Raw genomic sequence first — 16,971 nt, 5'->3', positions numbered from 1 at the left:
GACATGTCAGGCTTGGGATATAACTTGGCTTGCCTAGCATGTTTGCATTCCTGGGTTCAATCCCCAGAACCACATAAACCAGTCTTAGTAGTAAATACCCCAGAATCTGGGAGGTAGAGGCTAGGGGATCAGAAATTCAAGGTCATTCTTGGCTACACAGTGAGTTGGGGCTCAACCATCCTGGAATACAAGAGATTCTGTCTCAAAAAACATTTTTTTTCTAGTTGAAACATGACTCTCATTATCTCTTTTTCTCTTTCTCTTCTTTTTTGTACTAGACATTGAACCCAGGGCCTTGGGCATGCAGAGTGCATATTGTAACACTAAGCCACACCCTCGGCCCCAACAGGAACATGTTTGCTGGGTGTCTTAGTTAGAGTTTCTGTTGCTGTAAAGAGGCACCATGACCATGGCAACTCTTATAAAGGAAAACATTTGATTGGGGCTGGCTTACAGTTTCAGGGGGTTTAGTCTGTTGTCATCATGGTGGAACATGCCAGCATGTAGCTAGACATGGTGCTGGAGAGGTAGCTGAGAGTCCTACGTCTTGATCCGCAGGCAATGGAAAGAGTCTGTCTCATTGGGTGTGTCTTGAGCATGTGACTCAAAGCCCGCCTCCACAGTGACACACTTCCTCTAACAAAGCCACACCTCCAAATACTGCCACTCCCCATGGCCAATCATTCAAATACATGAGTCCATGGGGGCCATTCCTATTGGAACCACCACCCTGGATAACTTCCAAGTGGAACATAATACACAGCCATTTTTCCTTCTAAGAAACCAGGACTACTTTTAAAAAATGTTTGCATTGCCCCTGTGCTAGCTCTCACCTTAAATGACATTTTACTAGTGGTATATACTTACGTTGGTATACAACCACTCAGCAGAATTTTGCCCATTGTGAGACTGGACACTGAACAACTCTCTATACTTATCAAACAACTCCCCCGGTTTGTCTGCATTGTTTGTTTTTTGTTGATTGTTGGCTTTCTGAGAATTTAATATATCTGCTAAGTCTTGTAAATGGACTCACTGGGATCTGCCTTTTCTGATGACTTATTTCACTTAGTGTAATGTCCTCTGTGTTGTAGCTTGTGTTCAAATTCCCTTCCCTCTTAAGGCTGAGTACATTAATTCCTTCTGTACGTATTCTGAAGTTCACGTCTTCATCTTTCCATTGATGGACTTTTGCTTCGCTTCCGTTTCCTGGCTGCTGCAAATTGTGTTGCTGTGAACACAGGTGTGCAAATATCTCTGTGGGAACCACTTTGGGGGCTCAGCTGCAACTCTGTTAACTTGGGTGATGATGATGATTTTAACACGGAATCTTGCTCCATAGCTCATGCTAACCTCCAATTTATAGTCCTCCTGCCTCAGCTGCCTGAGGGATGGGCTTACAGGTATGCCAGTTGGCAGATGCTAACAAAAGAGGAATTCAGCAATGGAACCCATTGGACTAGCCTCATTTGGTAGTAGTTTCACATGGTGTCACAGGCTCGTATGCATGAGGGATTCAGTCTCCGTATATGAGCGAGGAAATGCAAGGGCCTGGATTCATACCTGGGCAGGTGTGTCTGATGGACGGATGGTATGCTGCAGGGGAAACAAAGTCAGCATAAAACATGATGATTCTAGGTTCAAAAGGCAAAAACTTTCCTACATGAGGCAGAGGGGTCCTTGCCATACTGGGAGCCGGAAGAATGCCAGACGCTTTTTACATTGCTTACTTGCATTTAGACCATTCACTTCCCCTTATTAGCTTAGAATGGCGTGGCATGTAGGCCGGCAGGGGTGTGAATGTTTACAACAGACACACCAATCACTGGTGGCCATGTGGTAATGGTTCACTGGGAGAATCTGCTGTCATTGAGCTGGTTCCACTCTGGTTACCTCTCTCTGCCTTTCTAGGATCCCACTTGGGTCCACCTCCTCGGGAACATTCTATTCTTAGTCTATGTTCAGGGTTTCATGAGATTTTTCTCTTTTCAATCTACATGTGTGTGACTGTGTGTGTGAATACTACCTATGTGTGGTACCCAGAAGAAAGGCACCGGATCTCCTAGAGCTGGAGACAGACAGTTGTGAGCCGCCTGACACAGGTGCCGGGAACCTTTGGAAGAGCAACAAATGCTCTTAACCCCTGAGCCAGCCCTAGGCATAAAGTGTTTAGAAAACACATTGATGTTTGCTCTTGTTTGTTTGGCAGTGCTAAATATTGAGCCTAGAGCTCCGCCCGTGGTTACTGGTCTTCTGCCAGTGAGCTGCATTCCCTTCCCCAGGTCAGAAGCATTTTGGCGAACATCCCTGCTGGGGCGCCCTCCCGGACCCCCTGCTGCTGAAGCACCTGGAGCTTGTCTCAGCCACTCTTGCTTATCCTCATCCTTTTACCTGTTGAAAAGTGGGGTATAATTTGTACATAGTGAAATCAGTCTTTTAATTTTACTGTACAGCTCCATGAGCTTTGACAAATGTATAGTCACTTAAGTGCATACGGTAGAAAGAAAGAGCAGGCACAAGGCTCCCAAAAGACAGCCTTAATCTAGTTCATCCCCAGTCTTTGGCATGGCACGAGTTTTCCATCTCTGTGGCTTTGCATTTTTCAGTATAAAAAGGACATTTTAGGTTGGCCTGTACCATGTGGCCTTCTGTGTCTGCTTCTTCCGTGCTGCTGGTGCGTTTATATGTTATCTGCGTCGCGTGTTGCTCCTCCCCACACAGCTCTGGTAGTGCTTGTTGTGTTCTTTTAAAAAAAATGCTACGGAGTCCCAGGCGGCAGCTGTAGGCAAGCAGCAAATGCTATGAAGTCCCAAATGGTGGTAGCAGGCCATGTGGCGGCAGACAGCGGGCCCTGCGAGCAGCCAGTCCCAGGCAGAGAAGGCTGCCGGTCTTAGACCAGTGGCCTGAGCAGTGGTGGCGGCCCATGTGGTGGCAGGCAGTGGGCTCTGGGAGCAGCCAGTCCCAGGCAGAGATGGCTGCAGGTCCCCCAGCAGTGGCTGGTCCCAGGCAGGGAGACACATGGCGGGCGGGCAGAAGACAGAGACGTGGATAGACATGACTTACAGAGTGAGGCTGAATATTTATTCAGGGGAGTTATGAAGGGAGAGGGGAGAGGGAGAGGGAGAGAGGGAGAGAGAGAGAGGGGGAGAAACAGAGAAGTGGGGAGAGAGGCAGAAGTGAAGCTGCCTCGGAAGATGGAAAAGAACAAGCTCAGGCCGGAAGCTGAAGATCAGCCTGCCTCAGCAGATGGGGAGGGAATGGGCGTGGCTTGTCTCTTAAAGGGACAGGGACCAAAACCATAACAGTGCTGAGATGAGGAAGGCTGGGCCCTCAGAGAGTTCAGAGCCAGGGATGAAGAAGGCACCTACTTGGGTCTCATACTCTGGGTCTTTAGATGTGTAAGTTGCCCTGCTGCTCCCCAGCCTGAGATGCTGCTCCTTTTGGAGCATCAAATGGAATTGGAAAGAGCAGTTTGAAGTCAGGCAGATTGTTTGAAGCCAGCTAACTTAGCAGCTCTGTGACCTTCTGTTGAACATGATACAGAGTAGGGACCTGTTGGATGAATGAATGAACGAGTAAATGAATGAACTCACCCCTGTGAAATCTTAGTTGCCTCCTGTGTGAGAGGACCCTTTACCTGGCTACTGTGGGTGTCAGCAATCTGGTGTCACCTGTTGTCGGCACCCTTAAGGTTTGTCCTGTTCCATGGCTGTCCTTAAAGTCAGTCCCTTGGCTCCTTCCTTCAGACTGGTTGTGCATATGATGCAGACCTAAGAGATGGTTAGATCTGAGCACCTGCTGGGTGGGAGCCATGAGGGCCACTTACTGAGCAGACAAATGCCTAGAAAGCCCCACAGATATCTGCTGACTTCACAAGTCCAATCTGGTGAGCTCCCTGGACTTTCCCCTCCCCTTCTTTAATGGCACAGACAGGGATCTCCCCAAATATGTACCTGGTGGGGGGCCTTAGAGGAAGTATTCTGGAATAATAAACTGTGGTCCTGGTAGCAAGGGACCCCCTGCTCCCAAACAGGGGTCGCCTTTGGCTCTCAGATCTGGAAAGGGAAATGGGCGTGGATATAGGCAGCCAATAGAGCTGTCACTCAAAGAGCAGACCCAGGAGGGTGTGGTGACCATGATTGTAATCCCAATATTAAGTGGCCAAGGCAGGAGGAGGACTGTGAATTCACAGCCAACCTGGACTGCATAGTGAGTTCCAGGCCAGCCTGGGCTACAGCATGAGATTCTCTCTTAAAAATCTGAGCAAACAAATACAGAGCTGGCAGGATTCGCCAGGCTGATCTTTGCTAATCAGCTATTTATATAATTATCTGTTTGCTGGATGCTTTCCCTATCAGGGGACCCAGGACACACAGTAAATGCTTCATTTTTCTTTCCCTTTTTTTAAAAACTGCATGTGTATTTATGCAGGTGTGTATGTGTGTTTGTGCAGGTATCTGTGTGTGCAGGGGTGTTGTGTGTGTATGTGTGTGTATGTGTGTATGTGAGTTCTTTTCTTCCTGCACTGTGCTCTGCAGTCCACCTGGCCTTGTGCTTCTAGCTCATCTTGTAGGCGTGAAGGATTACGCATGCACGCCACCATATCCAGCTTTTATATGGGTGCCCTGGAGAGAACCCAAGTTGTCAGGCTTACAGGACAAGTGATTTTTTTCACCCCCCTCCGCACCATTTCCCGATTTAATCATTGAATGAAAAAGGGGTTTTGTGGTTAAAAGAATAGGGATTTGAAATTACTATTTCTGAGATGAAATAGTAAAGAAACCAGTAATTGTGAGTCATATGCTATTTGTTTGGGCTATTAAATCTTTACCTACAACCTCCTCATTGAGCTTCTTAGCGACTGTTGTAAGTAGGTGTTCTTGCCCATTGTAGTCAAGGAAACGGATGCAAAATAGTTAAGAGACATGCCTCCAGTCTCATAACTAGTTACTGATGGAGTCAGAGACAAACTCAGGTCTGACCATCCAGCCCCAACCTCTTTCTAGCCACAAACAGCATCTTAAGAATAGAACTCTCTACAATTTATATTTCAAACAAAAAATGAAAAAAAAGGATTCAGAAATTTGAGCAGGAGTTTAGTGGGTTGGATTATAGAGTTTAACAGCATGAATTCAGGATTTCCAGAATGTTGGTTCCTGCTTGCATCAGACTTTTCAGTCTTGTGTTTTCCTAAATTGGTTTGAGAGCCTTTCCATAATCCAATTTAAATGTGGTGTTTTTTTTTTTTCCTTTAGACACAACGCGCATAGCTCTGCGAAATGACTTCCTCTCTCTCAGAAAGGCTGCACAGGCCTTGGAGATGAAAGGTTTCGCTCTTACCGGACTGGGAAAGGTCTTAGCAACTCCCTGGTCACTCTGTAGCTCGCGTTTTCCTTCGTAGATGGGGAAAGGAACCTCCGTCATTTTAGTGTCTTAGAGGCTGTCACCCAGATCAAAGGGACAGATAGCCAACACAGTGCATGACAGGGATAGCTAGGGGATGTGTGTGTCCTTCAGTCAGTGAAGATCTGCAGAGAGAAACAGGCACTTGGAACGCTGGGAGAAGGAGGGGCTGCAGATGGGGCTGCAGAAGAAGCACACGCCAAGGTGAGCAGTGACATTCCCTCTTTTCTGCCAAGATCAGTTCAGCCTGAGAAAGCAGCTCACTTGGGCGACCATTCATGTGCTTAGACCCTGTAGCCATACTGCTGTGTATTGCCAAGAAATTAATATTTAACACAGGACCACAAAGACTTGTGTTAAACAAGATAGTTGGTAAAGATAATTGGCAATACTCTCCCCTTGGCTGGTTTTTTTTTTTATTTTAAAGATGTGTGTTGTGTGTGTGTGTGGTGTGTGTGTATCTGTGTGTATCTGCTTATCTGTGTGTATGTGTCTGGTTGTGGTGTGTGTGTGTGTGTCTGAGTGTACACCTTAGTGTGGTGTGCACCACATAAGCACAGGTACCAGAAGAAGCCAGAGGAAGGTGTCAGATCCCCTCGAATTAGAGTCACCGGTGATTGTCAAACACTTTGATTTGGGTGCTGGAAGCCAAACCTATATTCTGTCCAAGAGCAGCCAGTGCTGTTACCATTGAGCTGTCCCTCAAGCCCCACATTCTCCCCCCTTCCTCCTACGCCTTCCTTCACTCAGGGACCACTGGCAGATGCTGTACTCTACAGTGTGGAGTCGGAAAGGGCATATGTCATAGCGGTAAGGAATAGGCAGTGGAGTCACCACCATCAGGTTAGAGGTCTGGCGCCCTGCCTAATTGTGGAATTATTTGAATTCACTAAATTCTAGTGTTTTCACCTGTCTTCTTATGAGAAAAAACAATAGTACCTGACTTCAATGAAGGTTAGAGATTATGCTTGTTGATAAATATGCCTATCAAGCTTCTCATGTGTAGTAAACAAGCCACACACAACTCTCTGGAGAGCCAAATACACAGGGAACCAGGCCTGCTGCTTTCCTGTAGAAGCCCAAGGGTTGGGACCACGGCAACCAAGCCCAGGTGGCTCTCTGTGTGGTGGGAAGCTGAGGCGCTATGCTCAGAGCAGCTCTGTGGAGCAGTAGCTTCTGGGTGCTCATGATGAGTAAGAATGTTCCCTGCAGAGGTGTGGGAAAGACCGGGGTTTCAGTCTTATCATGTGCCTGAGACTCTCAGGACTCAGTGCTGCTGTGCCTTGGAGATGCAGCGCAGGTTTTGTGAGTTTTGCTTTGTCACTCCTGGGCTCTCTGACATCACCATATCCTGATTGTCTCAGTGTGGAGGCGGACGTAAAGTCAGCTTTCTCCATTTTAGAGCTATGCACACACAGTTCACTGATGGGCATGAATTCACCCGAAGTGTTTGTGGTTTTGGGTTTTAGGTTGCTTGTACAAAACCAGCGGGTTCCCTCAGAGCACCCTCATGCATTTTTCATGCTGTTGATCTCTCCCCAACCCCCCTCCTTCCTGTGGCCCCCCTAGAATAGGGTAGCCCCTGCTCCTCTTCCATGTCACGTGCATTTCTGTGGTCTTCTTCCCCCTCTCCAATCCTGCTTTGAGACCTTTTTATTCTCACGTCCCCTCCCCTTTCTATCTAGTTTATGATTTAGACACATGCTGGGGAGATACCTCAATCTGTAGAGTGAGTATTCATTGTGCAGCTGTTAGTATGGAAGTTTCTAAAAAACTAAAAATAGACGCCTACCATATGACCCAGCTACACCACTCCTGGGCACATACTCAGAGGAATCCAAGTCCTATCACAAGACACCATCTCATCCTTGCTTACCACGGACCTGCTCACCACAGCAGGATGGAAGCCGCCTAAGAGCCATCATTAGAGGAGTAAATAAGGAAAGGTGGGTTCATGCATGCAATGGAATTTTACTCTGCCATGAATTAAAATTAATCATGATTACTTGCAACTTTTGTGTTTTTGAGTGCCAAGTTGTGTTTATGGAGGCCAAGTTAGTAAAATGCACCCACCCTTCTTGGCGAGGGGTGTTTTCAGTGCGAATTCAAATCTAAGTATTAGGAGCTCATAAAATTGAATAAACACTGCCAGAGTCAAGGTCCCTGAAGTTGCTCACACAGCTCTGTAGTCACCCTCTGTGAGCTAGCAACCCTGGCAACCATGGAAATGGTTTTGTTCTTGTAGTGTTCCGCTTTCAGAAGAGTATGTTAGTGGGTTGTGCCACGTGTTACCATTTGAGCTTGCTTCTTTTGTTTCCATAATGCACTTTATAATCCAGTTTTTATTATTGTAACTAAGTAAGTAGTCCTGAGACTGGCTTGGAAAAACAATAGCATTCGTGTATATCATTAATAACCAATGAGAAATCTAACTTAAAAAATGAACTGTCTTGGGTCTGTGAGATAGTTCAGCAAGGAAAGGGACTGGTCGCCAAGTCTGTTGTCTTGAGTTTGATCCTCCAGTATCAGCATGATGGAGGGGAGAATCCCCTCCTGAGAATTTTCTTTGCTCTCCATAGGCATCCATGACAGGAGGATGCACACACAGAGACAATGCAAGCTTATGTAGAAACACAAAGAGTCAAGAATAGCCAGGAAAGTTTTAAGACTATCGGGATTTATTCTAAAGCATTGTTTATCAAGTTCATGGTTGTTGTTGTTATTAAGATGCTCTGTTAGACAGCAGATCAGTGGAACAGACCAGAGTGCTGAGCGATAATACTCTAGCATGTCAAAACCTTTATGTTTGACAGGGTAGCGTTGCACACCAGTGAGAAAGTGTTCAGGCAAATGTGCAAAAAGAATAACATTGAATCCATAATTCATGTCACATAGAAAATAAAATCCAGATGAGTTAAAATCTAATAGTGGAAAAAACAAGCGTTTAAAATGTTTGTGTGTGCAGTTTGCATGTTTGCACATTTGCATGTGGGCACATGTTTGTGTGTGCAAGCCTGTGTTCAGGTATGTGCACATTTGTGTGGTTTTTTTTGTTTGGTTTTTTTTTGTTTTTTTTGTTTTCAGACAGAGTTTCTCTGTGGCTTTGGAGCCTGTCCTGGAACTAGCTCTTGTAGACCAGGCTGGCCTCGAACTCACAGAGATCCGTCTGCCTCTGCCTCCTAGTGCTGGGGATTAAAGGCGTGTGCCACCCCGCCCGGCTTGTGTGTTTTCTTGTTTTCACGTTTGTATGGATACATGTGTTTTCATATGTGTGTAATATTTGCATGTGCATGGTACACGTGTATATGCATGTAGTACCCAAAAGTCTTCTTATTTTTTGACTTAGAGTCTCTCACTGAACTGTGGGGCTTTGTGATCTGGCTATCCTCCTGCCTCTGCCCTCTTCAGCAATTGCATTACTGTGTGACACTGCCCATATCCAGCTTTAATATTTTTTAAGATTTATTTTTGATTATGTGTATTGTGATGTGGGATATAGGTATGTGATTTCAGGGTGACAATGGCTACAACAGATCCTCTGGAGCTATAGTTATAGGCCACTGTGAGCCACCTGAATGTGGGTCTGGGAACTGAACTTGGGTCCTTGGCCAAGAGCTCCATGACTCTTAACTGTTAAGCCACCTTTCCGCCTCACGTCCAGCTTTTACATGGTTGGGGATCCAAACTCAGGTCCTTATCTTGTATAGCAAGCATTTTACCAATTGAGCTATCTGTCCAGCCTCAAAAGGTTTAAAAACTTTTGTAAGAAAATGTGGCCAGGGCCTTCTTAAAATATGCAAAATATAATGTGTCAAAAAGGAGTGTATTCATTCATATAAAATACCCAATTTTTTGGACAACAAACAGACAATAGGAGGTCAGGTCCTAGAGTTGATGTTGGGGAAAAATATTTATAATGTATATATATCCAAGGAAATATCTAGTGCTCAGAATTCAGAATTCCTTTTTTTTTTAAGTCTCTAGAAAGGTAACTTTACTGAGGACTGTGAGCAAGGCAGTTAAAAGCAGCTTCTTATTGGCATATTATCTGAGGAAATTTCAAACACGGCAACCGTTTCATTACCCCATCAGATTGGCCAGAATTTCAATCTGATGATATTGTTCTGGGGCCGAAGAACAGGTAGCATTAGAACTCTGTTGCAAGGAAAGAAGTAGAAAGTTGATACAAGCTGCTGCAGTAAGATTTCCCGAGAACCCAGTGGAAGATGCTGGTGCATTGTCACACAATGTTCCACCATTCTGTCATGTTGTGGATGTGTAAGTGCCTTCTCAACAAAATGTTTCATAGTTGAGGGCTAGGTCCCCCCGCTAGTGGGGTTGTGAAGCCGAAGGGGTTGTAAGGCTCTAACCTAATCAATTTTGTTGGTCATTGGGAGGTGATGGGCATTTTTATGGAGGAACCTTGTTAGGAGAGCTAGATCAAGGTGAGGATGTCCTTGATGATTCATACCTTGTTCTGGGCTTCTCTCTGGTTCCCTCTGCTTCCTGGATGGCACCAGGGTAAGAGGATCATGTCTTTGAGACCAACCTGGACCTATGTGGCTAGACCCTGTCTCAAAAATCTACGGCTTCTGGAGCTGGAGTCATGGTTCAGCGTTAAAAGCACTGACTACTCTTGCAGAAGACCAAGGTTTAGCTCCCAGCACCCTCACAGTGGCTCACAACCATCCATAACTCCAGTTTCTGACAGCTCTGGCGCCCTCTTCTGGCTTCCACGGGTACCAGTTGCATGAGCAGACACATGCATACATGCAGACTCATACACATAAAATAAAAATACACAAATCTTTAAAAAAATAAAATCAAGGACTGATAAATGGGACATCTCTGTCACATCCTTTTCTCCAAGACTGGAGGAAGGGGGATTGTAAGGGGAGAGGGGTTTACGTGAAACCATGTCCTCTGGAACATGCCAAGACAGCATCACTCCTTAGCTCACAGCAGCTGTGGTTCCCTGCATATGACTGGCACAAGATCAAGTAAACATCCCAGCGTAGAGTGGGGAGGGACTCAGGAGCCCCCACCCCCAGCTGGAGTCGCGTTGACAGTTGACGCTCTTAGGGGAGGGAGACTGAATTTCTTTAAGGGTGTGGTCCCTGGTAGGTAGACGGAGCTCCAGTGGATGACCCCACTCCCAGGAGTCTATGGGGCAGCTCAAAACTGGATGGGTTCTTTAAAAAGGAAGAAGACAAGTAAAGCATATGGAGTTGGGAGGGGTGGGGGCAAGGGTGTAGATTCTAAAAAAATAACAACACGGCCTAAACTCATAGAAAAGCCACAAACTAAGCTGAGCAGGGTGGCACACACCGTAATCGCAGCACTTGAGAAGTGGAGGTGTCCTCAGCGGTAGCAGGAGTTTCAAGACGACCTCTGGCTACTGCACAGCAAGTCTAAGGCCTGCCTGAGCTACAGAAGACACTGTGTAAAAGAAAGATTTTACAAAGCAGTGCCAAGGTGGAGGAGGTAGCTCAGTGGGTCAAGAGCTCAGATAGGTTCATGAAGCCCTGAGTTTATCCCAGCACCATGCAAACAGAGCCTGGGATGCAAGCCGGTGCTCCTAGCACTCGGGGTAGAAGCAGGAAGGTCAGAAGGTCAGGGTCATCCTTAGCTACAGAGTGAATGTGAATGTCGATCTTGGCAAACACGAGATGCTGTCTCAAAAACCAAACAAAACTAGAGCATGGAGAAGCTTCTGGGGGCAGGAGTGACCAGGTTCACTGAAATTGGCTTTGTTGAGATTGTTCTTAAAGGATTAGAGGGGTTCCATCAAGGAAAACAAAAACTTGTGAGGTTGAGAGGAGATCTTACCCTAAGACTCAGGCAGCAGAAAGAGCTGCTGGGAAGGTGAAGATTGGCTGGCCACTTGGCTCCTTAGGAAAGCGCCTGGGACTCTAAGCTGAAAGCTGGTGGGGTGGGGCGGCTGTGAAGTGGGGATGTGGGCAGATGGATCATTGGAAGATGTTCTTTTTGCGAGGCATTTGTTCTTGAACGACATAAAGTTCCGAGGGGGTAGCTCAGTGGTAGAGAGAGCCCTTGTCTGGGAGGCACAGGTCTTAGGTTTGCTCCCCTGTCATCCCCCCTCCCCTGTGAAAACTCTTCAGAATGTTCATCTGGTTTAAACAGACATAAATGCCAAATCCCTCCAGCCTGGACTGGCTCCATTCATTACTTCTTGAGAACTAGCCGTTTTAATACCAGTCTCTCTTCCCTGGGGAGGTCTTGAGTGAGCAGAGACTCAAATGTAAATGTGTTCATGGAGGGAGCTCTGTTGTCAAACAGGGCAAAGCCAGGGGCTGCTGATTACCAGTTCATGACCAAAAAGACACAATGGCTGTCGGAGCCCAGGCCTCCCTGGCTAGGTGCCCTGTGAGCGTTTCAGCTCTGACCACTAAGAAGGTACTCCAGCCCACTGGAGTTCACAGAGGTGCCACTCAATAGGACCCTGGATTCATCTTACACTGTTTATCTGCTGCCTCTGAAAGGGCTGGAAACTAGCCTGGCAGACATGGCTAATAACCATGGCATCTGTGCCCCAGGAGCTGCCTGTTATTTCCCCAGAATTGCTGGCATTGTGCCCGAGGCCTTGCTGATTCAGCCTGGTGCTGCCTGGTGTACACCTTGTTGCCCAGACCTCGTCCAAGGTCATAGGTGTCCCCTGGAGGATGCTGATTTGGATGTCTCCATGGCCAAGAACGGGGATGCAGCTACAAATAAAGCAGACACGAGCCCTGACTCTGTGGAACTTCCCACCTTGTGGGAGAGACAGCCCTGAAAATACAACCTAAGTGTTTTGGATAAAGATGAGGAATAAAAAATGCAGGGAACTTTGACAGGACAGGGAGAGGAGCCTGGTCTGGGGGGTGGGGGGACAATAACAAAGGCAGGAAGGCCTCGGCTAAGAAGGAAGTGTCCTCTAATTACCAGAACTGCTTGGGAGTGGGGCAGGTCATGAGGGACAGAGTGGTGGGGGGAGACCTTCTTCACAGGGTCACCTGTGCCCCTCGGGCCAGGCCACACACCTTGACCCCAGCTTCTTCTTTTTTTTAAATCACATTTATTTACTTATTTAGTGTGGGGTGGGTGGGTACGCGGCTACCATGGAGCATGTGTAGAAGTCACGGGACAATAGGAAGAGTCAGTTATTTTCTTCTACCACTTGGGCCCCGGGGATCAAACTCAGGTCATCAGGCTTGGAGCCACCCTCACCCTGCCCTGTTTTGTGTTCTGAAACAGGGTCTTGCTATGTAAGCTTGGCTGGCCTAATACACTCTCTAGACCAGACTGACCTCCATCTTTCAGTAAAATCTTCCTGCCTCTGTCTCCTGCATGCTAGAACTGCAGTTATTCCCCTCCCTGCCCAGCATCAGCCCATGCCCAGCATCACCCCATGCCCAGTATCACCCCATGCCCAGCATCCCCCAGTACCCAGCATCACCCCCATGCCCAGCATCACCCCCATGCCCAGGCATCACCCCATGCCCAGCATCACCCCCATGACCAGAATCACCCCATGCCCAGCATCACCCCCATGCCCAGCATCACCCCATGCCCAGCATCACCCCCATGCCCAGAATCACCCCATGCCCAGCATCACCCAGTACCCCGCATCACCCCCATGCCCAGTATCACCCCATGCCCAGTATCACCCCATGCCCAGCATCACCCCATGCCCAGCAGCCCCAGTACCCAGCATCACCCAGTGCCCAGCATCATCCCATGCCCAGCATCACCCCCATACCCAGCATCACCCAGTGCCCAGCATCATCCCATGCCCAGCATCACCTTCCCCGTCTTAAATTCTCTCTCTCCCACCACCACCCTTACTCTTTCTCTCCCTTTCAACCTACTTTTGTCCCTTTTTCTTGCTATCTGCCTTCTCATGCCTCTCATCTCAGCTAGTGGTGGTGACAGGAAATCAATCATAGGAGGCCAGTCTGTCTGGCCTGCTTTACTCCCTTCCTTAATGATTATGAGACTCTGGGCAAGCAAGCAGCCAGCCTCTCTGAGAACTGGGCTGTGCATGATGGGGGTCCTCAGATAGGGAAGTCTAGGATATATAAGACTTGTAAAGTACTTGAAACAGGCATTTGCGCACGCACACACACACACACACACACACACACACACACACACACACACACCTATCTCCTCAGTGACAGAATTGACCTGTTTCTGTTATTTCTGTTTTCTGTGGACATTGGTGTCCCCCAGCCACAGTGCTCCTGATAAAGCTGCCCCCTGCTAGGTTAATTGTGTATCTTCTCTCTATGACTTCTGAATGTCTAATGGGCACCGACTTTGGGATCCTCAGCATGGTATTTTTTTTTCTAATAAGGCAGGTTCCTTGAAGGGACACACACACACACACACACACACACACACGTTCTGTCTGAGGTTTCCAGCTCCTGTAAGACCTGAAACTGGGTGGCTTCTGTACCCAGGTCAGCTTGCACTGAGGTGACAGTTGCAAGTGACCGTTGTCATTTGGGCAAAAATATGAAGTTAAATTTTATATATATACATATATATATATATACATGTACACACACACACATATGCAGCTGCTGCTCCAGCCACCAGGCCTGCCTGCCTGCTGCCACACTCCCCCTCTGTAACTGTAAGCCCAGATAAACCCTTCTTTCTACAATAATAAAGAAATAAATAAATACCTGTGTGTGGTGGTGCACACCTTTGCCAGAACTCTGAGTTTGAGGCCAACCTGGTCTGCATAGAAACTTGCAGGCCAGCCAGAGCCACATCAAGAGACCCCATCTCAAAAGCATGAATATATATTGAGCTGATAAAATGACTCAATGTGTACAGGTGTCTTCTGCCAAACCTGATGACCTGAGTTCAGTCCCTGGGACTTACACTGTAGAAGGAGGGTACTCACTCCACAAGTTGTCTGTCCTCTGACCTCCACACGTGTGCTATTACATCCATATGAATACTTATACATACACAAATGAATAAATGTAATTTTTTAAAATATTTATTATAGTTTATTTAACTTTATTTTATGTGCATTGGTGTGAAGGTGTCAGATCCCCCGGAACTGGGTCTTCAGACAGTTGTGAGCTGCCATGTGGGTGCTGGGAATTGAACCCAGGTCCTCTGGAAGAACAGTCGGTGCTCTTAACCGCTGAGCCATCTCTCCAGCCCCCAATAAATGTAACTTTTAAAACCCCTGTTCTGGGTCATAGTGTTGCAGCCTGTAGTCCCAATACTAGGAGGTTGAGCTAAGAACATTCTTAGGTTGAGGTCATCCTGGGCCAAATAATCAGCCCCTGTGGTCCCTTTCCTTCAAAAAGTGTTCTCAGCCCTCGGGGACATTTACAGATCACTGGTGAGATGGCTGTCAGCCCAAGCACCAAGGAGTAGAAAAAGATCACCTTGATAATATGTACTTGGTGCTGAGAGCATCCAGTGGGGAAGGTTGACCTAACCCAGGAGGTCAGCGAGGTGCCCAGGAAATCATGCGGGAGCTGGGATTGATGAATGAGTAGGTATTAATCAAAAAAAAAAAAATGGAGAGGGGGATTCCAGAAGAAAACAGCATTGATGAAGGTAAGGTAGAGAGTAGGGGCAGGTAGAGCTTTCCCTTCAAGACTGATCTCAGCTGCAGGTCTGAGAGTTAATTGCATGCTGACCCTAGTGAGAGCGGAAATGCAGCCAGCCAGCTGGTGTACTGTTTACTTGCATCTTAAGGGTGACATGGAAGTGAAGGCAGAGTGGAGACACGCTGATGGGAGGAGAGCTCGACCTGATTAGATCTGTGAGTTTTATATAAGCTTATTCTGGCTGAGAGGATGCTGAGGTCAAAGCCAGTGATTATAGGCTTGAGGAGCTGCTGATGGGCTCCACGTGAGGAAAGGAAGGCGGCCTTGGATAGCGCCTTGGCTGCTCAGCTCAGATGTCCCCACCCATCTTGACCTCCAGAACACCAAATCACCCTTCCATGTTGCCTAAACCAAAGCAGAAGGAAGTGTGTGGGTGAGCCATCTCAGGAGAAGGTGTTTCTTAAGACAGAAACCCTTCAGGGGATTCGTTTTCCTGATGCAGAGCACAGTCCCTGGAATTGATATAAGTTTCCCATTACACAGCATGGGGAAAATGACGGCTCTTCTTTCTTCCTCTGTCTTTCCTCTCCAGGCTTATATTTGGCACCCTCTATCCTGCATATTATTCCTACAAGGCTGTGAAGTCCAAGGACATTAAAGAATATGTAAGTAGAGTCTCTCGTCTGGGGTGGCTGATGGGGTGAGTGGCTGAGTGTGAAGTTGTGGTAGAGGAAGATATTCCTTTGGAACAGGTACTGGTGACAGGAGAGAGCCCCTTGTTGCCCTTCTTCTCATGTGACTTCTTGAAAGTCCTGTCCCCTTCCAAAACTGCCCCCTGTCTAGACCCTAAGTGTTGACGTGAGGGACGCAGAGAAGTATGAGAGGAAATTGCTTCTGGAACTGGAGGCCAAGAGCCATGGTGACTTTTTCTCTCCAGACTGGGTTTCCCTGTCTGGGAAATGCTGCAGACCGCAGACCACTGTCTGGCACTGAGAGGTGCACAGGTCTGTGAAGCCAGCTGACCTGGCTTTTTCCTGGCTCTCCAGTTCTGACCCCCTTCCAGGCTGTCTTCCAGCATCTGCAATTTAACCTTGTTGATGTATAAGCTCTCTGAGGGTAAGGTGCTCCCAATTATCTCCCTTTGGCACCTTGCAGAGAGCACATGGCAGCGGGATCAGGAGGACTCCCTGGTTAGAGGATTGCCATCATTACTGTTGGGTGGTTTGGGTGCTGCACACATCATTTCTGGTGATCCCAGACACCTCCTGTTTAGCCACCCGATTGACCAAGCAGGTGTGGAATGAAGGATGTGACTGCAATGTCCTTTCCCTTGTAGGGGACTAACCCAGGTCAGAGTGCAAGCAATGTGAGTTTGGTCCTAAAGAGACCCGTTTACCAAGTCCTAGCTCTGAAATTTATTGGTGCTAATTATATGTTAGACAAGTGGCTTACACCTCCAAGAACCTCAGGTAATCTTCTAACCAGGTGGTGACAATCCCTCTTCCTCTTAAAAGATGTTACTTGACAAGTTTGGGGTCAGGAGGACGCATTGTTTAGAAGATGGCAATCATTAATGTTGGGTGCCCCCAGCATTACCCTGGTCATCCTGGGGTGTAGGTAAAAAGATAATTCAAGACTGGAGAGATGGCTCAATAGTTAAGAATATTGCTGCTCTCACAAAGAACCAGGGTTCAGATCCCAGCACCCATTTGGGGAGGCTCATGACCTCCGCAGGCATTTGCACACACAAGAACACACACACACACACACACACACACACACACACACACGAAAAAAGAAAAGTAAAATCTTAATTCAGAGCTAGCTTGGAAGTCCTATTCTCATGGATTTCCCAAGAGGTCTTTATGATGTACACCCCCAGATCAGCTGCAGCCAAAGCTCAGCCCCCTTTCCCCAGTTTACCAGAACTACTTGCTTCAGCTCCGTCTACCAGGGAATCCAGAGCCCGTAACTTCTGGAGTTACTT

General features: G+C 47.3%; 1 protein-coding gene across 2 annotated transcripts in view; it reads left to right on the top strand.

Annotated features, from left to right (window-relative positions):
- Nucleotides 1–16,971, top strand: part of Reep1 (receptor accessory protein 1) — a 106,424-nt gene that overhangs the window by 41,376 nt on the left and 48,077 nt on the right. For both annotated transcript variants that reach the window (XM_038320435.1, XM_038320436.1), the window contains exon 2: nt 15,577–15,649. In XM_038320435.1, coding sequence (XP_038176363.1) covers nt 15,577–15,649 — 73 coding nt within the window. The remainder of the gene's footprint in view (nt 1–15,576; nt 15,650–16,971) is intronic.

The sequence above is a fragment of the Arvicola amphibius genome, chromosome 2 (genome assembly GCF_903992535.2).
Source record: "Arvicola amphibius chromosome 2, mArvAmp1.2, whole genome shotgun sequence".
NCBI lineage: Eukaryota > Metazoa > Chordata > Mammalia > Rodentia > Cricetidae > Arvicola > Arvicola amphibius.
This window is presented reverse-complemented; position numbering and strand designations above follow the sequence as displayed.